At 37.0% G+C, this 27,800-nt stretch overlaps 1 protein-coding gene across 2 annotated transcripts in view; it reads right to left on the bottom strand.

The window, feature by feature from the left end:
* Positions 1 to 27,800, bottom strand: part of LOC103036603 (adhesion G-protein coupled receptor D2) — a 114,972-nt gene that overhangs the window by 72,924 nt on the left and 14,248 nt on the right. For both annotated transcript variants that reach the window (XR_007424931.1, XM_015601270.3), the window contains exons 4-20: positions 22,508 to 22,705; positions 21,483 to 22,121; positions 20,775 to 20,888; positions 19,997 to 20,064; positions 19,623 to 19,910; positions 18,782 to 18,893; positions 17,105 to 17,242; positions 15,768 to 15,873; positions 15,455 to 15,566; positions 15,120 to 15,175; positions 14,853 to 14,979; positions 13,143 to 13,246; positions 11,010 to 11,112; positions 10,411 to 10,564; positions 9,403 to 9,536; positions 8,758 to 8,873; positions 7,556 to 7,676 (exon numbers count right to left, since the gene is read on the bottom strand). Coding sequence is in view for 1 of the 2 variants with exons in the window: in XM_015601270.3 (XP_015456756.3) it covers positions 7,556 to 7,676; positions 8,758 to 8,873; positions 9,403 to 9,536; positions 10,411 to 10,564; positions 11,010 to 11,112; positions 13,143 to 13,246; positions 14,853 to 14,979; positions 15,120 to 15,175; positions 15,455 to 15,566; positions 15,768 to 15,873; positions 17,105 to 17,242; positions 18,782 to 18,893; positions 19,623 to 19,910; positions 19,997 to 20,064; positions 20,775 to 20,888; positions 21,483 to 22,121; positions 22,508 to 22,705 (2,690 nt within the window). In the remaining variant the exon portion in view is untranslated. The remainder of the gene's footprint in view (positions 1 to 7,555; positions 7,677 to 8,757; positions 8,874 to 9,402; positions 9,537 to 10,410; positions 10,565 to 11,009; positions 11,113 to 13,142; positions 13,247 to 14,852; positions 14,980 to 15,119; positions 15,176 to 15,454; positions 15,567 to 15,767; positions 15,874 to 17,104; positions 17,243 to 18,781; positions 18,894 to 19,622; positions 19,911 to 19,996; positions 20,065 to 20,774; positions 20,889 to 21,482; positions 22,122 to 22,507; positions 22,706 to 27,800) is intronic.

Raw genomic sequence — 27,800 nt, 5'->3', positions numbered from 1 at the left:
AAAAACTGTTTTTGGGTTGAGTCAATTAAGTTAAATATCTCTACCCAAATAGCACTTATTTTAAACAATTTTAATGAAGTGTAATATGATGTAATAACGTAAAAGTAAATTAATACTTTAAGCATTATTTAATATTATTAATGAATTATCGCCAGTGTCACACAAAACCTTGTTATTTTCACCTCAGTGTTGACTTTTTGACATGTAAATGTAAATCGGGCAGTTGTCATTCATATTTGGTGAACTTTCATGATGGATGGATCAATAGAATATGTGTTATTTTGATGTTATAGATTTTACAATAACTGACAATAAATATTTAACAATTACACACTTTTGTGTGAACCAACATGCCACTGACTTTTGGCTTGAAGTTCATTACATAATCAAGAACAGTTTCATTTGATTTACAAGGGGGTTTTAACAGAACAAAATTAAGAAAAATGAATAAAAAGGATTTACACATTTTGTACAGTTTCACTGAGATTTTTTTAAACCCAAAGGTTCAATTACATGACTTTACATGATTTAAAAGTCCACAATTATTACATGATGTAAATGAAAATTAAAGTGTTCCATTTGAATTTATTGCATGAGATAATAGACACACATAACCTCATACACCCTCTTAAATTATTACTGTGAAAATGCTAAGCTTTCTAAAAGTCTACTTTGTTCAAATAGAGAAAGCATGTAATTTCCTCAATATCCAGTGAAAATTTCATTTTTGCAGCACAAGAAAGTTTCAGGTTTTACTTTATAAGCTGAAATCTGTGCTACAGACGTCACATGCTCACCAATAGGGTTTCTGAAACCAATTTGTACAGATTCAGTCCAAACCAAATGAAACAAATATCCGTGGCAACTCAAACAACCCAGAAAAAATCTCTTCCCCTCAAAGCCAGATTTTAGTACAATAGTGCTCAGAGAATAGCACACTTCTGTATTTTCAACTGACAAAGAACCCCACTGAGCACTAAATAGACGTGTTCCTGTTGCGGTGAGAGCCCGCAGAACTGCAACCAACTGAGAAAACTGCAGCCACGCTAGAACAGAAAATCCACAAGATCAAGTATTAAGAAACTTCAATAAATCACCAGCAAACCACTCTGCACTCTACGCTTCAAATCCCCCAAAAACTTGACTCGAGTTTGTGACCCCAACCCTCTCTCTCTGCTCGCTTTACCCTCAAAGTTATTGATAGGGTGGAGTTATGGGCTAATAATGCGACGGACAATGCATGGTGAGGGCCTATTATATGCAGGTAATAGATAGTGGCGAGCTTTTGAATGACATTGCACTGAGATTGGATGACAGAGGGTCGAGCGATTTATGGTCAAATCAAGTCCTTCCTCCTCCCACAACCTTCCACTTCCAGCTTGATAAAGGGGCACACGAGACGCGGCTATTTCAGGGGGTTCATAGGTTCGTAAATAGAACTGAAATCATTTAATCTGCCTGTTGTTTCAGGCACCTTCCTAAACAGGGGAACGCTGTTCTCGGTCACAAGTAGAATCATTTCGTTTGTGATTTGTGGGTAACTGCAAGAGGTGTATTAGCATTATATTACCAGCCTTTCCTGCTGGTAATCATCGGGTTGTGCGATTCAATCATTTGGAAGCATGCTATTTGAAAGTATCTGTAGCTCTGAAAAAATGCTAAGAGACTGCATCGCTGTAATCAAACACAAACACATAAAGTATAACCATGAATACAATTGTTTGAGCAAACATGAAGTATGTAAAATGATAATATATTTTTTAAAGAAGGCTAACTTAAAAATTATTTGTTTTACCAAATAGGGAGACGAATAATCACAAGCCATTAAACCAAGCTGAACTGCTTGAATTTCTGCACAAGGAGTGGCATAAAATTATCCAAAAGCAGTGTGTAAGACTTCTGGAGGAGAACATGCCAAGATGCATGAAAGCTGTGATTAGAAACCAGGGTTATTCCATCAAATATTCATTTTTTTCACTTTATGAATATGAACTTGTTTTCTTTGCTTTATTTGAGGTCTGAAAGCTCTGCGTCTTTTTTGTAATTTCAGCCATTTCTCATTTTCTGCAAATAAATGCTCCTAATGACAACATTTTTATTTGGAATGTGGGAGAAATGTTGTCCATAGTTTATAGAATAAAACAACATGTTAATTGTACTCAAACATATACCTATAAATAGTAAAATCAGAGAAACTAATTCAGAAACTGAAGTGGTCTTTTAATATTTTCTTAAATAATGCTAATTATTATTATTTTATGCTAATTATAAGTTATTTTCAGGTAGCAGTTTTTACAGTTCTTAATCTAATAAAAAAATAGCAGTTAACAGAAACAGTGGAGGTCAAGTTAAGGATTGATAGAACACAATTTTAGCAGATTTAGCAGACTCTGCACTGCAATGGTGGTGCACTGTCCTACTGTGCAGTGACAGCTGCAGATATATGATCTTCAGTCTGCATTCTCACCAGAAAAAAAGGAAGTTTTGAAAGGAACATCCAAATATTCCCAAAATATTTTGGAGAGTCCTGTTGACTGATAAAGTAATAACAGAACATTTTAGCTGCAACTAGAAACAATGTATTTAGATTACAGAGTAGGGGTGCACGTTATAGGCAAAAATGGGACAATATTAAAGCTCTTTTGGAATGGTGAATCTGTGCGCCGTAAAACTGGTTAAGAGTTGTTTATGTGGAGACTGGTTGAAATATGACTGGGGGCTTTTATATTGCTTAGCGCATAATCTGGTAATGCTGCAAGAAGAGGAGGGGCAAACAACTGACAATGTTAAGGCTGTAGAAAAATACACAAATAAATACAACAGTAAATGGTAAATGGTAAAAAAAATGTAATGCTTTTTAGTCTGGGACAGATGCCAAAAAGCTTTGGGATGGTTCTGAGACGGTTGTGCAAAAAGTTAGTCCGGAGCCCTGCAATAGCAACTTAAAACATGATAAATTTATACTCTTAATTGGTTTACCGGTAAGCTTATACAAGGATTTTGAAACTTGACTGCACTCATTTTTTTCAGTCTAAGAAGTAGCTTGGTTTGTGTGTTCCCTGCGAAAATTTAACTTACTTTATCTTGCTTTAACTCGCTCTACCTCCAGCCTCTTTATGTCACATGAGCACAATTTACAGCATTAAGAGCTCCCTCTGTTGATGCATGCACATTATGCATGGGGATAATGCAATTTGAGTTTGCTGTTTTTCAAAGGCTTATATTGTGGTAACAACTAACACACAGTTAATCTTGCGGCCCTACAAAAGAACAACAAGTATTTCAAGTAAAGAACACCTCTCCAACTGTTAAGTATGGGCTGAGTCAAACATGCTTTGCACTTGTGTTGCAGTTAGTAACACAGGAAACACTGTACTAGTAATAAAACACAATGGAATTGTGAATACTGGAATTAAAAATCAAACTGTCTGTATTAGAAACATGGATTTCCATCCATCTACAACAAAATCTACAATAGACTACCTAAAGAGGAAGATGCTAATTGCTTTGATTTGGTTCTCATAGTAACCTAAACATAATTAAAAATCTCCGTATGAAATTTAAAAGAGCAGTGCAGCAGGACAAGCCAAGGTTCTCACAAATTTAAAAGCCTCTTGCAAGGAAGAATGGGTGAAAATCTCTCAAACCAAAACTGAGAGCCTCTTTTACGTATAGCTGGCTAAAAAAAAAAGAGAAACATTTACAAGCTGTAATATTTTAAGGAAGTGTTACTAAATAACTAACCATCCAGTATTTTTGGAAGAACAATCTTATAAATCTAAATATTCTGAATGAAGAAATGTTTCACCTTTAACAATTTTGCTTTTTAAAAATCAGGTAATCTTTTACATGTTTAACTATTCACATTAACAGATACTGTACCCTAACAAAGGGTACCCAAACCTTTGCATGCCACTGTATCAGAAAGATTAAAAAAAGCAACAGAAAAGACAGTAAAAGTAAAGCAGCTTTGTCAAGCTACCAACAGAAAGTGTGAGCAATGAAAAGGGCTTGTCAACATTATCTGTTTTATTGATTTAACAATAAAGCCCTCTAGCTTAAGTTTTATGTTGTTTTTGCTGCCTATTGAAAATACGATGAAACATGGAGGGGGTGGAGGGATCATAACAGGAATTTCATAAATGGCCACCAAGTTCTTGCACACGCTCTACATTAAGGCTGCTATTGTGCCTTCATAATGTTCAAGGGCAGTGCTTAGAAAGTATCTAAGCCACACAATTAAGAATATACAATCCACAAATAAAAGGCTGAACATATATAGGCTACCCTTCACTTAAAAGCACATACAGTTTGCAATACAATTCACATTTCACTGTTGTGTGAATTCTGAAGTGAAGTTTGAGTATTTGAGTTATGCATCAATATCTTCAGACTGTGGTTAACCTTCTGAAGTCCAGGCAACATGTGGCAACATGGCCACAATATTTAAGTATTTTTGCAATAACAATATTCTTAGGAATACGACCAAAATTATACTTTTGCAACAAAACTACATACATTTTTAAACCATTCAGTATTAACAAAAAATTCTGCAAACTTGCGGCGGTCTTGTAAACAACAGTAACTATGCAAGACCCTAATTTGTATAAAATAACAGTTATGTAACCAAACAAAAAGTGCAATGTAACATAAAAATAAAATGTCATTTATCAAAATACTGCAATACTAAAATGCTCAAAAAAAAAATACACTGATAGCTTTACAGTAAACAGCAAAACAGAACAGACTGAAAATAACGATACAATATGACACCCCATAGAGTCACTTCAAGAAATCAGAGTATTTTTTTCATTTTACACTTTGTTCCTGCTGTATAAAGTGGGAAATCTCTACTAATCTCTATTATTTTCTGAACTAGAGCTAATACATAAGCTATTGCGAACTTGGAGATAGCAACAGCAAAGTCAAAAGTCTTGCTCACTCTGCTCACTCACGAATGAATAAATGCAGAACTAGAACTGAAGAGAGCTGACAAGCTAAAAGAAAGCACAACAGAATTCTTGCTAAAGTCACCAGATTCATTCACTCCGAAAAGAGACTGCACCACAAAGCATGTTTTAAAGGTACTTCTTAGAGTGTTTGCTGCAATTACACATTCTCAACAAAAACACAGCAACTGTCACTTATTGTCATAATACAAAAATGGAAGAAGCACACAACAAAATTAGTGTACAGGATTTATAGAAAACTTATGATTCATGTAATTTCTGACAAATTAACATTTCTGTAACTCTTTACAATAAGTGACACAAATGATAAGATGATAAGTAATGTCTCACTAATTATTTAATACTAGTTAAGACATTATTAAAACCATTACTAAATCTTAATGCTTAAGATTTTTAAAATAATAATGAATTGAGGCATCAGTTAAAAATAAATGCAATAAACAATGTCTTAATTTAAGTCAATTATTTATTAGTTAAGGCATTCTGTCGTAAGTACTGGTCACAAAAGTTTTCCCAATATTTTTATCAAATACAAAGTAACAAATTTGCATCAAAATACCTGTTTATACACTAAAAACAGGGTTCAGTGCAAAAATGGGGTTTGTGTTAAATTTACACTTTGCCATCTCTGCTAACCTGCACAGCAAATTTGGAAATTGTGAAATGCCTACAGAAATGAAACCAAATCAGTATATACTGTCTGTGGCATTTTTAATAGACAACTTAAGGCCTGGTTTAAAGCTTCTAAGACTTAAGGGTCCATAAAGATTACTGTCAGACAGAAGATTGTGTTGTAGTCTGTCCTTAGATCCTACTTTCTTAATTGGATAACACATATTTTCTTGTTTTATTCAGATTTTAAGATTATAATAGTTTGGGTTTCGTACCATAAAAAACTGCAACAAATCGACTTGCTTACAGTTTCGTAATATATGGCAATATGCTGAGTTGTAACCGCAGTAATATGATGCGTATCGGATTGGCAGGTTCTTGCCAACACACAGCCCCAGTGCTAAATGACAAACCAGGGACACCAGCTTCCTATGCATCAGATTGCCAAGTAGTGCAATGATGATCCAGATGATGCTGCTGCCAAGAATTCAAGGCTTCTCTATAATGAATGGATACCAAATGAACACACTGAATGCAATTGATAACAATTACCCAGATACAACAGCAGCAATATCACTAATTATGTTGGTTTGGGGGTTTTCTTTTATTACTGATTTATCACACACCCAGCGTATAACTAATCTAACTGGCTTAACCAATCCCCAGTAGTGACCCGCATTATTACTGGTTATCCATAAAACGCTTACTTACTTTACTGTACTTTATATCATTATATCATTATATCATAATACTGTCAACATCTACTTTTATCATATTGTGATAAATGTCTTTATTGTAACAAATATGTTTTTTTAAGTGAATGAACAGCAGTTTTTATCTTACTATAATAAATATTTCTATAAAAAAATTGTGATATAAAAATTTTCATATATCACTCAGCTCTACTTCAAAAGCAAGATCACTCAGAATGTGGCCAAAATACACTTTAAAATACATTCCATCAAAAAAAACAGATAATTTAGACCCTTAGGAGAATCCAGTGTCATTACTATAATTACTGTTCTGTGACAAATATACAAACAAACTTTTTCTTGTGCACACAGATGTAAAATAAAGCGACCCAACAAAACTATGAACCTAACAACCGTCTGCATTAATTACCACTGTGGTGAAACATCTTTTAATTAGATGTGAGTGAATAACATAAACTATTTATAGTGAGATGTTTAATGATCTGAATCGGGCTAAATCTCTATTGATTTTACTGTTAAATATACGGCTCTATTGTAGAGGCAACTGATTAAGCAACACAAATTGCCAACACAGTATTTAAGCAGCAAGCATAAGGAAAGCAATAGCCTAGTTTTGTTTCTTTTTTAATGAATAAACTAATATAATATAATTTATACCATACACGTTTAAAAAAAAACTAAACAGGAATGAACTGAAATGTTCAGATTATAGATACATATGTAATAATAAATAAAAAGTATATTTTTTAGTTTGCCAATTTATAGTAGATTTTTGATTTTTGGATACATTTAGTATTAGTAAGATAAAATGCCTCAAATCAAATTATAAACAGAGAATAAATAGCATAGTTTGCTGAAAACAGATTTGCAGCAAACGTTTTAAAAACAGTAATAAAGAATTCCACACAATATTTACCAGACAAGCTGAAATACTAGATTATACATTTTTCATCAAATTTAAGCAGGTATAAAAATGAATGAAATCAAATATGAGAACTAAATTTCATAAATCATTCCTAAAACAAATTTATATTTTAAATTTGAGCGTGTTCTCTGGTCTGTACATTAATTAACACTTTGGAGAAAAAAATAAAAATTGATACCTAAACACATAAATGTATTTCAGTTGACAAAAAGGTTAAGAAACAGTGAGCAAGAACAAAGTTGAGTGAAAGGGGGGAGGGGAAAGTGAGCGAGAGAGAGAGAGAGAGAGAGAAAGAGAGAGAGAGAGAGAGAGAGAGAGAGAGAGAACTAGCATACCTGGAGTGAGTTGAGGAGGATGAAGATGTAGGCCATGATGATGGAGAAAGGCACCAAAACCCCACACAGCCAGGTTAGGCCTAGAATTGGCAACAAAACCAGCACTGCTTTTATTGCTGCCCTGTGAAAAGCGAAACACAGTTGATCTGTTAGAATCAACACTTGCAGGCTGGATCTCTCTCCCACACACACACACACACACACACACACACACACACACACACATGAATGAATTTCTAATGTTTCTTTAAAGTCTCTCTGTTCATTCCTGCCAGTCTCATGCCTTATCGAGCCTCTTGGCCACACTGGGGGTCTTTCCAAGCACAACAAGAACTACTGCTTAGTCTCACATTGTGACAATTTCCATGCTAAATCGCTTTTAATTCTGTTTAGTATAAAATTACCTTCCAGTTCAGGTGACCACTAAAGTGAACCAGCTGTGAGAGAAGTCGGCCTCGCCAGGCGGAGGAAGCGTGTGTTTGATTTTCCCCTGCATGCCGACGCCACGCTTGGCCACCAACTTTCAACGCTTGCATTGATACTCACTCACACAGACTTATTGAGATCTGTGCTAAAATCCTTCACAGAGCAGGTCTAATTGTGTGGACCGCACTTCACATACTAAAACAAATTCACTTTCACTTCAAATAAGTTCTTGTTGATGGTGGCAGCTTAATTTGTATTATGTTTGTTTATAATATCAAGAGCAAGGGAGACTATTTACAAGTCAACAGGACTGACAGTATATGGGTCTGTTGGTTAAATCTAATTTTACCCTAGTAATAGGGCTAGCTTACATGTTTGCTAGACCTCCCAAAGGTGCAGTCCGATGCTCAACTAAAAGACCACAAATATAAATAAATAAATAAATAAAAATTAAAATAAAGGTGGCATTCATAAAACTAGACATATATTTCTCTGCTGTCAAAATTAAAATCTGAGGATATTTTCAAAAGAAACTAAACAGCTTTCAGTTCAGTTGTTACAGATGTTACAGTTATGAAATGGCGCCTCCATGTGGTGAATGGAAAAAAAGGGACTTGTAAAAGAGTGAAAGATGTGAAATTTAAATAAGACTTGCTTAGTCTTAACTTGTAATCATTTTCAATCTAAACTGATTTTAGTTCTGTTTAGTATATAAATTACTACTAATTATTAAGAGAGAGAGGGAAGACAGCAAAAAAAGAGAAAGAAACCTTTACCTTATCTGTTCAGACACCTGCTCTACTGGACTTGTGTTGGCTGCCAACATTAAAGATCTTCTCTTGGCTGTGGAGATGGTGATGACCACCACTCGGGTCAGGACCATAATGTTCACCTGCAGCACACCAGCAAATATTTTTTATTTAGATTAAAATGACCACTATAGAAATCATGAACTGGACCAGTAGTCAAACTGGAATATGGTTCTAAAAATGTACTGTAAATTAATGAACACCAAAAGCATTACAAATACATATTCTTTTCTCCTTTTTTCTTTTTTCTGTTTTTACAATTTTAACTATATAATATTTTTAGGAAAAACATACTTCTATGAAAAACAAGCAATAGTAATGTGTAGCGTTTCATTCTTGAACTATTTTAAAACATTGCAATTACTTACAAATCTACATAAGACTACATGCATTGTCTTGATATACAGAAGTTTTATTTTTTTCTTTAAAAAAATTTAAAGATTTATACTGTACTATAGCAGTACCATAATAAATAAGGATACAGAATATAGAAAATACCCACTCTGAATTTAAATTGAAGTTGAGTGGAGGGTTCAGAAATGAATAAACGAGAGGAACTGTGTACATGTGAAACAGATAAACGGTGCAAGAAAAAAAAAGATTCCATCCTACCATAATGATGAAGATAACTGGGCCAGCAAAGCCCCAAATGACTCCATTCTGTACGCTGAGCCAACAGTGGCCGTCAGCGGAGTAGTTCCCTGAAGCCGAGGCCAGAGTAATGGTAACTATCAGAACAGGCAGACCTAGTGGAAGAAAGCCACTGCAGTTAGATGAGTGCATGCACATCTGCATAAGGATGCATTTACTGTACTGTACTGTTCTGTATGGGTGAGTGGGGCACAGCCCTTTCATTTGTTGCTAAATCATTTGATTTTTGATTTTTTTCATAAAGAAAACTTTTGCCCAACGGTGCATTTAAGTGTCATACGAATAAAACTACTCATTCAATGCAGATGTGTTATTTGAGCTAGTTAAGAATTTTAATGTAAATGCATTAAAATATTTGCATTTAAATGGAAGTAAAAAGTCAATGGAGTCTGTGAAAAGCACCAGCAAAACACACTAAATCCATAGCAAGATTCTGTTATGGTAGAATTATGATCATGTGTTTAAGTGCTTTGCTCTGGATAGAATGATGAATAGCATTGTTTTATCAAGTTAAATGCACATATATTCTAGATTAAAACAATGTGCACATATAAATCTGAAAAAAAGCACCTATATTTCACAAACAAGAACACACATCTATAATACAACATGTTTCATATTATGGCTAAAAAGAATCCTGCTTAATAAATTGATAATGAGAAGCTGCCAATTTGCTTACATCATACTGGCTTATAATAAGAGCCTGAACACTCTATTACAATACAGTTTAATTATATTTCTAAAGGCTTCTCTGTTTTCTTTATTTCAAATTATATATTTTGAAAATGTACAAAGTTTATATAGATTGCTACAGTTTGATTAGGAATATTGTTTGTAATAATATAAACACACTATTAATAATATTTAATCTTTATATAAAATATTTCATTTTATGTATGGCCTAATTTTCTGAATAATGAAAACATAATATTAAAAGCTTTATTTGGATAAGTTTTCTCATCGTATTACCCCAGCCAATCAAGTAGTAGTATTTCATGTGACGATCTTCGCTCAAGTTAACAGTCACCACTTTGCTCCAGAGCAGGAGCCCCTCCACCAGCATCCAGCTAAACGCTGCCATGAAGAACAGATGGAGCAGAGCCGCCACCATGGTGCAGGCCACCTAAGGGTATAGGTCAAAGGATAAACGCTCAGAGGTCAAAAGGTCCAACAACCACATAACACAGTCACATGCCAACTTATCCATCACACCAAATACGGCAGCAGAGACAACGTTTAAAGACTCAGCGGCACTGCTTTCTTGGGCTGGTGTTTACGGCCTTTGTTATTCAATCGGAGGCTTTTGTTCGGTATAAGAATGCTAAATGATTTTAAAATATACTCTGTAATATGTTTTAGATTTGCTGTTTTAAAAGAAAGCAAGGCTTCTATAAAATAAGTGTTTTTTCAAATGTGTGTATTTATTTGTTTTACTTCAGTTTATCTTTAATTGATTACACATTTTACAACTTGTACAAATAACTGTACTACATTCTTTGTGCTATTTAAATATGAGCTATCATTTTAAACTGGAAATTTAACATTTGCCACAGCTGTGCCACACATACCTTATTATGAATAGCAGAGCCACTGCAGAGAAGGACAATTTGGGCTAAGGTCAGAGAAATGAAAAGATTCTTGTGGATGGATATCCGGTCTGATTTTGGAATACTGAAAAAGATAAAGCAAAAATATATTAAACATTAAGGACTAATCAAATAATACACATACTAAAAATACATTCTAATATTGTACATACATGCAGATGGTTAAAGTAGCAAAAATCATCATATGGGCTTAACAATACATGTCATATTTTCTTTCAAAGTACAGGAAGACAGTTTTGTTCACACAGTTAACCAACATTTCACTGACATTCTGACTATCATCATCTCATTTCAGCTAATGAAACCATGGTGGACTGGGTGAGTTTTCTAGGTGTTTTTGGTGTGGGTAGAAACATAATAAACATGCTAATGCTAAGACCTGCTTAATTAACACAACACACTAGCTCAGGGAGTGTAACACGGCACAAATGGGTGGAACAAACTGTAACTTGCACAACTGTCTGATCAAAGTAAATGAAACTTGAGTTAGTCTTATATTTTTACTCCAGTAACTATGGATGTCCCCGATCTGATCACATAATCACTTGGGGATCAGAATCGGGGGAAAAAAGATCTGGATCACTAATTTATCAAAAATATATTGTTGCGTTGTTATACCAGTTAACTATAGACGCTAGAATGCCCATGCTGCCCTCACTCGACGCGACAAGTCCCTCATGTCTTGAGTGTGTTTGTGGACACTCGCGCTGACACATTGTGAAGGCTCTCAGGTGCACTCACTCTCTCTCTCACACACACACACACACACACACACACTTTCCAAGGTGAAAAAAAATATATTACAATATTTTAATTTGAAAAGCATCAAAACTACCCTGAGATATTGTTACAAAAAAAACCCCCACAAAAACACAAAAGGTCTAGTCTAAATCTAGCCTGCCAGGCTTAAACCACACCTCCCAGCAATACAGGAAACTACCAGGATTTAAAAAGAAATATGAATCATAATCTTAATTATGATTAATCACAGAATTGTTGTTGTGTGACATTTTTATAGTTTTTATAATTTTTTATAGTCTGTAGTCATTTTTATGGCTGTATTGTACATACCATAAAAACAGTGTTTTTTGATACCGTTATTTCAAAATAATTAAAACATTTTTTAAACACTTGTGCATTCTTTTTTTTTTTACTGCATTGCCATAGTATCAGATTGGGATTCGATATTGTCAGATACTCAAATTCAGATGCCTCGAAGGCAAAAAATGTGATTGGGATATCTCTATATACAATAATATAGAATCACTTACCAAAAGGTCTTTACAAAGATTCTAAAATTCTTTGTATAAATCTTTGTATAATAAAATGTTGTTGATTAGTCTTAACTGTTAACAACACATCTTGAATCAATACGTTTCTCAAGAACAAATGTTTTTTAAGCAGATTTTTACAGTAAAATGTTTCGAGTCTACATTTATTTATTACTGTACATTTAACTAACATACAAAAATACAGAACATCCCAGATTTACATAGGACATCAATTTAATCGACTACTGTTTTTTTTTAATACTGTCCTGGTTCTCTGTGTCTTTTAGAAAGCTGGAAGTTCACCGGCTGATTAGGTGCAAACTGGCCATAAATCTCCTAATGAAATCAGCTAGCCAAGTACTGATTAGTGTGTCCCCAAGTGATCTTTGTGCTTAATTATCTCCACTGTAATGTTACCATAAAAGCCCAGGTCTGAGCTCTGCGAGTCTGTTCAGACTCAGAGCACTAATTACCAGATTAGCAATGTTCAATACTTCTCCTGCCTCAAAAACGAGTCCTATTGACCTGTGGATGAGGGCCTGATAGCTTACAGTCACAAATGCATGATATATGGCTTCAGCCAATAATGGGGGAATGGCACTGCTACTTCTTACAGTAGTGCTGCACTGACATTATGAGGACTACAAATGGCAGTAACTGAAGCTAATGGCCCGGCTGAACTTAAAGCAAATCATGGCATAATACGTGTCCATTACATTAAATTCAGAAGGCCTCGCAAACCCAGACATACACACACACACACACTAACACACATTCACAGGGGTGCTGTTGCTGTGGCAGTGTATCCCTGGAAACCACTTACTCCAGCACGGTAAACAGCATCAAGGTCACCACCAGTGCGCAGAGCGATGCTCCCGACCCGATAAACGTCAGCTTGGTCAAAATGCTCTCCTCCTCCGCACTCCACTGCATAGACAGAGAGTAAAGGCCCGTCAAAACAAACAGCCCCTAGATTCTCTCTCTTTCTCACTAACTCTCTGACTTCTTTTCTTCATTAAGTGCATTTAGATTAAGTGCCATAGAATACAAACTAGATCATATATTCGGCTGCATGTCCTGAATCTTATTAAGAGTGATTGAATGTTTCTTTAAAAAAAAAAAAAAAAAACAGTACAGACTATAGGTTATGATTAAAAGTGATGGGTCTGTCTGCACTCAGCCCAAGTAATTCCAGAACATAAGCGCTTTCATGCAAAAACTTTCTGTTTTTTTTTCCACTTTTTGACAGAATTTGAATCCAGCAGTGAATGAATAGACCAACAGAAACACTGCAAAAAGATTTAAATGTTTCTTGTATTTTGGAGATAGAGGTGCACGGTTTTTGCTTGACAGCACCAATATATTTCTACACTGGCTTCTTCAATGACTTCCTAAATAATATTTGGTATATACTGTACTATTAGCAAAGGGACTAGTGCCCTACCTGTGTAATCAAACCAAGCAACCTTTTAGATCTGAAAGCTAACAGTGACCTCTGCTGGACAAAAGTATATTAACACACTGTAAAACAAAAACAAATGTTCTTTAATTTTAATTGTTTTAAATTCACAGACAATCTAATACAATACAATAAAAATAATGGATATTAAAATAGAATGAAACAGTGCTGGGAGATTAAATAAACACAATTAACTGAATTTCTGTTTTAATTTTCAAAATTGAGATTACTCATCTTAACATACAGAACCTGCCTAGATTCTTAATAGAAGCACAGACCTATTGTTTGACAGTGATTTTCATATTTTGCACTATTCTGTAATCGAAATGCTGTTTTTGCATAAACAAATGTCTACATTAAACAAATTTAAATTAAAAAAAAATGTTTTAAAATGTTTTTGTGCACCGCTTTGGCTGCCTTGAAAATATAAAAGAAACAATAATTTGCATACTTGATAGCTCCAAATGGTACTGAATAATAAATAAATAAATAAAATTGCAATAATTTCAATAGTTTTAAATAAATTCATAGAAAATGTAATACAATCAAACAATACGTGATTATGAAATACAATAAAACAGTGCTGGGAGACTAAATAAATGAACACAATTAGCTGAATCATTGTTTTAATGCGAGTTTCAAAATCGGATATTTGAAATTATTTATCTTTACCTACATAACCTGCCAGAGGACATCTCAGTAAATAGAGCTGTGCTTCTATTAAGAATCCCGTAAGGAATTATTTTATTTGGCAGTGATTTAAACATTTTGCATGATTCCATAATGGAAATAACTGAAATTTTATTTTTGCATTTAACAAATTGCTAAATTAAACTACATAAAAAAAGATTTAAGTGCTTTAAAGATGTTTTATTGTGCACCGCTTTGATTTTCTTGAAAATAAATATAAAAGAAACAATAATTTGCATACCTGATAGCTTTAAATGGTTCTGAATAAGAAAAAAAACTAAAAATTGTCTTTAAAACCTTCACTGTAATCCAAAATAGCTTATACATTTAAAGATATATACAAATAAAGATATATATATATGCCCATGTTATTTCAGCACATACCCGGATCTCCATGTAATTCATAAGGACAGCAAAGTTGGTGGTGTGGTTGCAGAAGCAAGAGGTAGTGTCAGATCCAGAATGCAACACTACACAGCCCTTATCTGACCAATCACTTGCATAAGTACCCCTTAAAAAAAGTGAAATAATAAATACATGATTTCGTTACTAAAATACAATATAATAAAAAACACAGAAATAAACCAAAAAAGTAAATTTGCCACTTTTAGTCACTGTTTGTAGGAAAGTGTTTTACTGTGATGTACTTACATCATACTGACATTCCAGAACATGCAAGCAGGCGTGACAGGCTTGGAATACTCCACCTATAATGAGAACAGATGTTTGCTCTAATACAACTCCCTCTTTAGCGCAACCCAGAGCCAAGACTGAGTAGCAGTTAACATTCACTTAACACTTAACACTTAACTACTTCAGCTCTGCATGTAAATTGCGTATCGGCAATACACAGTGCACATTACAATTCTTTCAACTTTCCTTAGTATTCTTTAGGCTACAGGCTGTAAATGTCTGTCAAATTAGACCATTTCATGAACAACACACAACATTACCAAAAAATATCACAATTAGACTCTGTTCCTTGCCTTTTTCACAGTGGATAAAGAATATTGGACAGAGACTGGAACATTCTTTCCCATGGACACATCTCGTACTGTAGCCGATATGATTGCTGTAGCGAGACGACGAACAGATGAACTGGAAACAAAATTAAACAGCCTCAATGTAGTGGCATACAATCACTCTGAAAAAAACTATATTCTTTTCTTCCAGTATTCTTCAGTAGACATTTTGATACTTAATAAAATAAAAAATCTAATAAAGGGTGAAACTCAATAAACAGTGATTATTTATTTCATTCGTGATGTTCTTAGATTAGTCAAATAATCATAATCATACCGTGCACTGTCTGTCTTCTGCAGTACTGGAGCTTTGATTTCACTTTGGAAAAGTATGTCTGACAGACTGCTGTAGTACGAATGGATGAACATCACATCCTTGTGACCTGTCAACAACAGAGTGTCAAGAGTAGGAATGTGACAAGACTGTAAGTAATCATCTTGTAATTGATGTTGATCTACAGCTCTGGAAAAAATAATAGACCACTTAAAAAGGATGAGTTTCCTTCATTTTACTAAATTGAAAACCTATGGAATATAATCAATCAATATAATCACCAGGAGTGGCATAAAGTTATCCAAAAGCAGTGTGTAAGAATGGTGGAGGAGAACATGATAAGATGCATGAAAACTGTGATTAAAAAACAGGGTTATTCTACCAAATATTGATTTCTGAACTTTATAATTATTACCTTGTTTTCTTTGCATTATTTGAGGTCTGAAAGCTCTGCATCTTTTTTGTTATTTCTGCCATTTTTTATTTACTGCAAATAAATGCTCTAAATGACAATATTTTTATTGGGAATTTGGGAGAAATGTTGTCCGCAGTTTATAGAATAAATCAATAATGTTCAGTTTACTCAAACATCCCTCCAGGCACCCCCCATGATGGTTCTTTACTGACCTAGCAACCTGATGAACCTTGCTGCCACGTGTGTTCTTTTGTTTACCATCTTACTTGACACATTTAACACCTGACGAGAAATATTATGCCATTTTCTTTTGTCTTTTGTCATGTCCTATGGACACTAAGGAACTCTGTCCTGACCTGCATGTATGTGTGTATGGACTCCTGTACTGAATGCAGATGTGACTTCTGCCAGAGCTACTTGTGTGCTACATGGACAATTCCATGGTGGTTATGTCTTTTAAGATATTTTTCTGGTACAAATGTGACACTGTGAATTAAGTAACATTAAATATCTGAACCCCTTTTGGAAATGGAATGTCCCATTTATGAACCAACTATCAGGCCTCAACTAACCATGAACATGCTGCCCAGCATTTACCTCATTCACAGGATGACAACTCACAACTTACGTCTCACAATACAGGTGTGGGTGTTCACAACATCCCATCTGAGGTAACACTTTATGATCGAGCTATATACTGATATCCCATGACTTTTGGCATGTCACTGACATCCTTAGCACACCTCATCTAACTAATCAGTGAATTAAGAAGTTACTCTTGTGTTAATACAGGTGTGTAGAGCAGAGCAAAAAATGATACTGTGAAAGACAGAGCTACTCTGCAACTGAGAAACGCCCAGTTCCAAAGAAACAAAACATGAAAATAAATTAGTAACAACAGTCAAAATCTGACAGAACTGGTTACCAAGGGAGTAGACTCTTTGGACCTCGGTGTCTGGAATCAGAATTTCATCTTGGCTGCCGGACTGAACAGCCTGGGTGGAAGGTTTATACACACAGCTGCAGCTCATCTGAGATAACCTTTTTGGCTCCATATAAACATCTACAAAACAACCACACCATATTAACTCACAGAAATCAATAAGCACCCATGATTAGAATAAGGCTGACTGAAAAGTCTAAAAGGCATATTAAGCATATATAAGTCACATGTCAAAATAAATAGTTGCACCCAGAAGGAATCAGCTGTAAGGAATAAAACTTTTTAGATTGTCATGGCGTGGCTCAGAATTCAGCAGGTTAAGCTCAGTGACTAGTCCTGCTTTTGAATTTAGGCACCATGGTCAGCACCCAGAATAATGATGTGTTGCCCAAGTCACACATCCAAAAGACCTGGTGCCATGGTGCAATTTTGTACAATGCCAGCTAACCTTTGGTCTATATTACAGGCACTTTGACAGCCCAAAGAGGTCCTGAAACCAGTTGCCCTAGTATTTTCTGAATGCAAACTTTGTTGCACTATTCAAACAGGTGCAAATATTTTTGCAACAGTTTCTTTAATTATGAGCATGTGTCACTGATGTATGCCTGCTGCACTCTGGTCCACAAACATGAATCATTACAATATAATGAAATATGTTTTCATGACTCATTTCGTGTGACTTAATAATAGCAAAGTTTATGTTCACGTTACCAGCCTGAAGTTGCCTGAAATCAGATGTTTTTCAGGGTTGTGTCAAATCTTTACAAATCAGGTTTAAGCCACTTTCATATGTGGTCCTAGACCACGTGTATCCGGTTGGATTTCTCTGGGTATGCAGCATGAATGTGAACGATCAGATCAGATTAAATGCATTTTTTCTGCCATTACTGTTTAATCAGGAATAAAGAAAGTGACAAGCATGTCACTGTAAAAAAAAACAAGTGGGATGCACCTAATGTGTACTTTTACATGATGTGGATCATTTGGATTAGCATACAGCTAACATGGTAGCAGAGTACAAGTTAGTATATTTAACTGTTAAAAAGCTAATTATCCATCAACATAACAGTTTATATAGCCTTTTAAACTGTTAACTTAACTTTCATTTTCAGGTTCTGTTGAGCTCCATTGAATGCTATTATATTTCTATGCAATTTTGATAAAGTGTGCTTACCCTAATCATTCAACTACACTTAATACAAATCTTGTTAAATGTCTGTTTTAATGTTTATTTCCTATGAGAAAGTTTCTGTCTTGTACTAGAATCATTTTATGAGTTGTGTATTTTTATTGATGCTTGTTCTCAGATCATGTTCCATAAAAACTTTACGACTTGTTTGACGGCATAGATGAACAAATTAAATGTTCATAACTCATAGAATGCTTGATTTGATGTGTGATTTAACCAGAGATGAGGCTTCAGCAACATCACCAGCAAGTGCAGCAACTTTCAATTTTTGGACAAGAGTAAAGGAGGTAAAAATCCTAAAAATGATAAGTGTTCTTCCCTCTCAATGAACACTATGCATTCCGTACAGTACCCTAGTCGCAACATAAGTTTTAGTGGTTTATATGGGAAACATAAGGAACTGTTGGCATTTTGGCAGGTCACAGACTATGAAAACCCATTATAAACAACTGAGAGTAAAAAAACCTTGCCTAGGTTTTTGGATGAAACTTTGAAGCTTGTCTTTTCTGCATAGATTGTATCTGCCAGCGCCCAAAGTAATTTGTCAATGTTCTCCACAACCATCCATGGTCTATGTTGAATCTGTAGAAAGATTACAATGACATTATTAAGTATTTTTGCATATTGCAGTTGTCTCCTTACATTTACCTTGGATGCTGAAGCTGGGAATAAAGTTACACCCGATTTAACTGCATTATAATTAAACATTTAAATATCAGCTGTCAGGAGTAAACACAAGGTGACTGCATGGCCTCCATCCACATGGTTGGGCAGGTGCTTGTAAACTCACGTGCGGAAAGCTGTGCACCTCAGTCCAGCACAGATTTATGCAGATAATTCCAGTTACAGCTGAATTCACGCTTTTAATTCCAGAAAAATGCTCTTATTTACCTTTTTAAAAGCCATGTAAATGCCTGATTAAAGAGGCGATTATTGTTGTTTTGCTCTTTTCCTCCGGTTTAAGTGCTTGGCTGACTCTTGATCGGTCTAGACGCAAAACAGTGCTCAGGTGGGGGTGGGGCTGGTGATGTCATGGACCTTGTAATGTTTAATATCGCGATATATATAATCAAAAAAAGAACATTTGCAATGTAATTTTGCAGCACTACTTTGTGTACTACTAATTTAATAAGACACAAATAAATAAAAGTGCTAATAAAATGTATAATACTACTACTTTTACTACTGATGATGCGCAAAGCAGCCATCTTGAATTTTAAACTAGTAAAAAAAACACCCTATAGGAGCATTACAGTTAAACTTTTCTACTTGGAACTAGGAAATTCACACATCCAAACTCAAATTACATACCCCTAATGGCTTCAAATCCTCCCACTGCTTCTCCATTGCAGGATCAATGAGACCACTGGCTAGGTTCAGGTAGTTGGTAGTCATAGACATGACGATTGCAGAAGAGACAGATGTTTTATTGGCTTGAGCAGCAGCAGCCATTTCAATGGTTTGTGTGAGGTACAGAAGATCAGAGGGTGTAATTATGCCAGGACTATTATTAATAACCTTCACAACGGATTGAGCAATCAAGCTCAGCCGAAGAAGCTCACTATCTGTTGGTGAAGTTGAATTGAAATCTTCTAGATCCTATTGAGAGATGAAAAACAGCAGATATAAGATACAGTTTGTGAATTAAGCAAAGCTAGAGCTACTGAGAAAGCTCTCTCACTCACAGGGCTGGCTTGTAAATACTTGATGACTTCTGTAAAAAATGGTGTATTGGGAAAGTTTTCTGTGTTATCTGGAAACAAAAAAGAAACAATCATTATATTGTAGGGTGAAAGACACAGCATTATCATAATATGAACCAATTTAATTAAATAGATTAATTTTAGATTTACAAATAGTGAGCAGCTGAGAATTTAGTGTAGTATGGGGAATGTAAGTTAAAAAATTCAGTGATTGATATTTAGTTTTACTTAATTTCGTTGCAGACAGTATAAATGTTTTATAACGTTATATAATGTTATATAATGTAATATAATGTTATATAATGTTTTAAACCAGGATGAGTCATGGTATGGAGAGTGTCAATAAACTTTGGTGAAGCAGCATTAATGCAGAATGTACATTAAGATGTTAGAGCAACATATGCCAGGGATCCCACACATTTTAAACAAGACAGTGCAAAATCACATGCTGCACTCTTTACAGAACCATGTATGCAGAAGAAGAGGGTACTGGTAGTGAACTGAGCTGCCTGAAAATCTGTCCTGTCCCCAATAGAGAATGTGATGAGAATAATAAAAAAAAATGTGACAATGATGCCTAGTACTGTTGCACACCTTAGGATGTGTTTACAGGAAGAATGGAACAAAATATCACCTGACACACTAACCTTTTTTGTTTGATGTTAAATATGTGGTATTTTTGCGTTTTTTTATTTGTATTTTTTTTAACAATACGGCACACAGAGTTAGCAATATTCTGTACCATACATCGAGTTATTACCTTTCTGGAACTGATTGTCATTTCCATTTTGTGTCTCACAAAGATCCATGTAACACTTTCCACTATCAGGGTCATACGTGACACAGGTATCCTTATTTGGCATCTGGGAAATCACTAAAGAAAAATTGTAGCACTGTAAATTTTAATACAACCCATTATGATACACTGGATAATCAGATGTATGATGAAAAATACACACACAAAATTTTATATATATATATAAAATACAGAATTATGAAAAAAGTTTTTTTTTCTATGTATATTTAACAGTCTGAAATCAGACAATGCTGAATTCTCTGATTATGTTTAACGGTCTGACTAATTTGAATTGATGCCACCATGAGTCACCACTGCAGTATAATCCTTTAATCCAAGAGTAAAACACATATAAAGCTTGTCCTAACGTATGTACCTTGCTCAAATGAGTAATATGAACTGTGAGTCTGTTTCCTATGAGCTCGGACTGTGTCAGTGGTTTGTTTTGATGGGTGGGTTTCTGAATTACAGCATAGATGAAATATTTACAACTGTTTAAGCCTGAGTTTGCCAATTACAACTTGGCTGAGAGTTCCTGCATTCGTGTCTACAGGGAGCGGGCTGGGAGAATTGGAAATCATTACACATTACGTATTTGCAAAAGCAGTTTAGAACTAAATCCAGTTCAAATACAACACAAACACCAAAATATCAACACCAGCAACACTTTACCTCGACAATGGAAGGACTCCCGGTGCATCTGTATGAAGTTGTTTTTTATAATCAGTCCAGAGGTGTTCCATTTGAAAATCAGGCCAGAAATAACGGGTTTGCACTCTTTTTCCATGGTTTGGATTTCACTGGCACCTAACGTCCGATTCCATATGTAGAGCTGAGTAATGCTCCCACAGAATGTCTTCTCGCTGTTGAGAGATCCATTGAGCATGTCTTGCTCCTGGCCAACGGTGAAAAAGCCATCGCCCCTGATGTGTTTGGACGGGTGCTGAAGATTCCCACCATCAAACGCTTGACCGTCTACTGAAAAAGACCAATTACCACTATTTCCTGCCCAGATCACACACAACGAATGGAAGGAGGCATTATTTGCAAAGGCAGTGTGATAGGAGCTCTGATTTCCATGAACACAAAGTGCAACCTTGATTTCTTTTGGACTAACTTTTGCTCGTAGCTGGAACTCATTTGTGAATAAGGTTGTGGAATAAGAGAACACAATAAAATCTCCATAATGATTTGGATCAAATCGAACTCGAGAGCACACACTAACAGCAGACATGTTGGAGAATGTGTGCTGGAGACGAGCAGACCCGTGTTCATTTTGGCACAGAAATTCCAGGGTATCAGAGGCAGTACCTTAGACAAAAGACAAAACAATGAGTAATTGGTTTTGAAAGATTACATCTAAAAAAATTCCATCATTTGGATCCATAGGTGGCACTGTATAGCATCCCATACATCCTATACGTCCATCAACCTGTTCACAGCCAGGAGGGTAACATCGCAGCCATCTAAACTACCATGAGAACTAACCACTCAACTTCAATTTCAATAATGGGGTCATGTTGCCCGTATCAAGGCACATATTTATCAAGCATCTGAGAAATCTGTAATAAGCGTTTTATCTCCATAATGACATTTATGAATTTTTATTATTATTTCTTTAACAGGTTGGAAGTGACGGAAACTTTGACATTATCAAAGCAAAGAATAAAAAAAGCTAGATGACTAATAGAGCTCACCACTTATTTCAGTTGTATCTCTTCCTATAATCCACTGAGGCAGAGAGATGTTCCCAGACAGAAGGAAGATGGTCTGGTTATGGTTTTCTTCAGTACTAGGTACTACTGCTACGATCCCTAACTGTTGTCTGCACAGCTTGACCACATCAATTTCCTCATTTGTTGATGGGGTTCTGCTTTCCGGAGCGATGGAATGAGCTGTCAGGTGGTAAACAAGAGAAGAGATTAAATGTTACAGCAAATCCAACAGAGGGTGAAATTATTATTAATATTACTGTAATTAGTATTATCATTATAATTTTAAGCTGTTTTATCACTGATACATCAGATGAAAAAGAAGGTTTCAAATATTTAATGTTTCAGCCATATTAGTGAAAAGAGGAAAAAAGAGTGTTAGGGAGTTAACCCAGCTAACGTTAGATATCGTTAGCTAGCAGGATAACTGCTAACACCACAGCACAGGTCGACAACGTTAGATAACAGATTAACCGCTAACAGCAGAAATCGATAACATTAGCTAACAGGCTAACCGATAGCAGCACAGAGCAATAACGTTAGCTAACAGGCTAACCAATAACAGCACAGGTCGAAAACGTTAGCTAACAGAATAACCGCTAACAGCACAAATCGATAACATTAGCTAACAGGCTAACCGATAGCAGCACAGAGCAATAACTTTAGCTAACAAGCTAACCAATAACAGCACAGGTCGAAAACGTTAGCTAACAGAATAACCGCTAACAGCACAAATCAATAACATTAGCTAACAGGCTAACCGATAGCAGCACAGAGCAATAACTTTAGCTAACAGGCTAACCAATAGCAGCACAGACAGATAACGTTAGCTAACAGGCTAACCGATAGCAGCACAGAGCAATAACTTTAGCTAACAGGCTAACCAATAGCAGCACAGACGGATAACGTTAGCTAACAGGCTAACCGCTAACGGCACAGACCGATAATGTTAACGCTAGCTAGCTAACAGATTACTTGCTAACAGCACAGGCCGATAATGTTAATGCTAGCTAACTAACAGGCTACCTGCTAACAGCACAGTAGTATAAAACAGCACGTGTATAAAACTGTTATATATACTAAATAAAACATTTGTATTAAGTTGGCTTGGAAAAGCCAACTTATTGTTCTTCGTAATCTTCTTATTTTTTTTATTATTAAGTTGGCTTGGAAAAGCCAACTTATTGTTCTTCGTAATCTTCTTATTAAGTTGGCTTTGGAAAAGCCAACTTATTGTTCTTCGTTTTCTTCTTATTATTAAGTTGGCTTGTCAAAGCCAACTTACTGTTCTTCTTATTCTTCTTATTATTATTATTATTATTATTATTATTATTCTACGCTAAAATTTCTCAACGCTACTCCTCCTACAGTTTTCGAGCTAGAACCACCAAACTTCACAGGATGGTAGAACCCATAGCCGTGGAGTGTGCTTGTGCTTTTCTAAGCGATCGGAGAACCAGGGTTCTAGCACGGTTCCGTCAAAGTCACTTTTTTCCCCATAGACTTCCATTCACACTTTTTTCAAACTGCTCTAAAAGTCACAATTTTCAAGCTAGAACCACGAAATTCACAAGACATACAGAACTTGCAGAGACGTTTCAGACGATATGCTGATCTCACCGATACGATTTACGGTTTTCGTAAAATTATCGTACGAACTTTCCCCATAGGAATGAATGGGCGGAATGTTGGCCATCTCACACACACCAGCCGATCCTGCGCACGGCCCCCCTCTCTGCCCTGCTCCTCAGTACTGTATCTGTATGGAGAAGAGACTGCTGAACACAACCCACACCAGAACCAATACCACACTACACACACAACACACCACACACCACACCACACACACTTCAAACCACACATACCCCACACCACACACACTTCAAACCACACATACCCCACACCACACACACACCCCACACCACACACACACACTAACTACACACACACTTCAAACCACACATACCCCACACCACACACACACACTTCAAACCACACATACCCCACACCACACACGCTTCAAACCACACATAACCCACACCACACACACACCCCACACCACACACACACACTAACTACACACACACTTCAAACCACACATACCCCACACCACACACACACACTTCAAACCACACATACCCCACACCACACACGCTTCAAACCACACATAACCCACACCACACACACACCACACACACACCCCACACCACACACACACTAACTACACACACACTTCAAACCACACATACCCCACACCACACACGCTTCAAACCACACATAACCCACACCACACACACACTCCACACCACACAAACCCCACACCACACACACTTTAAACCACACACACTCCACAGCTCACATAGCCCACACCACACACACTCCACCCCACACACACTTCATACCCCACACCACACACACTTTAAACCACACACAAACTCCACAGCTCACATACCCCACACCACACACACTCCACCCCACACATACCACACACACTTCACACCCCACACCACACACACTCCACAGCACACATACCCCACACGTCACACACTCCACACCACACAAACCCCACACCACACACACTTCAAACCACACATACCCCACACCACACACACTTCAAACCACACATACCCCACACCACACACACTTCAAACCACACATACCCCACACCACACACACTCCACACCACACAAACCCCACACCACACACACTTCAAACCACACAAACCCCACACCACACACACTTCAAACCACACATACCCCACACCACACACACTTCAAACCACACATACCCCACACCACACACACTTCAAACCACACATACCCCACTCCACACCACACAAACCCCACACCACACACACTTCAAACCACACAAACCCCACACCACACACACTTCAAACCACACATACCCCACACCACACACACTTCAAACCACACATACCCCATCCCACACACACTCCACACCACACAAACCCCACACCACACACACTTTAAACCACACACACTCCACAGCTCACATAGCCCACACCACACACACTCCACCCCACACACACTTCATACCCCACACCACACACACTTTAAACCACACACACACTCCACAGCTCACATACCCCACACCACACACACTCCACCACACACATACCACACACACTTCACACCCCACACCACACACACTCCACAGCACACATACCCCACACCACACACACTTCAAACCACACATACCCCACACCACACACACTCCACACCACACAAACCCCACACCACACACACTTCACACCACACAAACCCCACACCACACACACTTCAAACCACACATACCCCACACCACACACACTTCAAACCACACATACCCCACACCACACACACTTCAAACCACACATACCCCACACCACACACACTCCACACCACACAAACCCCACACCACACACACTTCAAACCACACATACCCCACACCACACACACTTCAAACCACACATACCCCACACCACACACACTCCACACCACACAAACCCCACACCACACACACTTTAAACCACACACACTCCACAGCTCACATAGCCCACACCACACACACTCCACCCCACACACACTTCATACCCCACACCACACACACTTTAAACCACACACACACTCCACAGCTAACATACCCCACACCACACACACTCCACCACACACATACCACAGACACTTCACACCCCACACCACACACACTCCACATCACACATACCCCACACCACACACACTTCAAACCACACATACCCCACACCACACACACTCCACACCACACAAACCCCACACCACACACACTTCAAACCACACATACCCCACACCACACACACTTCAAACCACACATACCCCACACCACACACACTTCAAACCACACATACCCCACACCACACACACTCCACACCACACAAACCCCACACCACACACACTCCACAACACACACACTCCACACCTAATACACACAACTCAGCCCACACTCCACCACACATACACCACACTCCACCCCACATTCCAAACACACCACACCAAACACACTCCACAACCCACTCCACACCCCACACACTCCACACCACACTACACAACTTAGTAACTATTTGACAAGCCAACTTAAAGTTCGTTCACGAACTTTGCCTTTTCTAGTTATTATTATTATTCTTACGCCTTTTTTTCTGTACGCTACTCCTCCTAGAGCTTTTATCGTAGAATCACGAAACTTTCACGGATCGTAGGACCTATAGTGAATTACGTTGCTTGTGCTTTTTGGAGCGATTTATCGTACGGTTTTCGTAAAAACTTCGTAAACGTACGCATTTTTTCCCCATAGGAATGAATGGGGGAGAATTTTGAACGTCCGTGACGATCACAATTTTTGAGATACGGAGACCAAATTCGGCGAGCTAATAGATCTTATCAAGATCTTTAAATTAATAGTTGGTTGCGAAGCGATACGACGTACGGTTTTCGTACAATTGTCGTACGAAGTTTTCCCATAGAAATGAATGGGGGGCCCAGAGTTCCATCTCACAGACGAGCAGCTCTGCGCACGGAACCCCTTCTCTCCCCTGCTCCTCCAGTACTGTGAGTGTATGGAGGAGCTGCTGTATGGAGCAGCTATCAGTCAAAAGTTTGGACACCCCGGGCACCTCAGCCAGCGCTTTGCAACCACCTATTAACTGTTTAGCAACCACTCTCTCTTTCTCACTCTCTCTCTACTTCTCTCACTCTCTCTTTCTCACTCTCTCTACTTTTCACTCTCTTTTGCTCTCTACTTCTCTATTTCTCACTCTCTCTTTCTCACTCTCTCTCTACGTCTCTATTTCTCACTCTCTCTTTTGCTCTCTACTTATCTACTTCTCACTCTCTCTTTTGCTCTCTACTTCTCTACTTCTCACTCTCTCTTTTGCTCTCTGCTTCTCTATTTCTCACTCTCTCTTTTGCTCTCTACTTCTCACACTCTCTTTTGCTCTCTACTTCTCTATTTCTCACTCTCTTTTGCTTTCTACTTCTCTATTTCTCACTCTCTCTTTTGCTCTCTACTTCTCGCTCTCTCTTTTGCTCTCTACTTCTCACTCTCTCTTTTGCTCTCTACTTCTCTATTTCTCACTCTTTCTTTCTCACTCTCTCTACGTCTCTATTTCTCACACTCTCTTTCTCACTCTCTCTACTTCTCTATTTCTCACTCTCTCTTTTGCTCTTTACATTTCTTTATTTCTCACTCTCTCTTTCTCTCTTTCTCACTCTCTCTCTACTTCTCTATTTCTCACTCTCTTTTGCTC

Source organism: Astyanax mexicanus, chromosome 16 (genome assembly GCF_023375975.1).
Source record: "Astyanax mexicanus isolate ESR-SI-001 chromosome 16, AstMex3_surface, whole genome shotgun sequence".
NCBI lineage: Eukaryota > Metazoa > Chordata > Actinopteri > Characiformes > Acestrorhamphidae > Astyanax > Astyanax mexicanus.
This window is presented reverse-complemented; position numbering and strand designations above follow the sequence as displayed.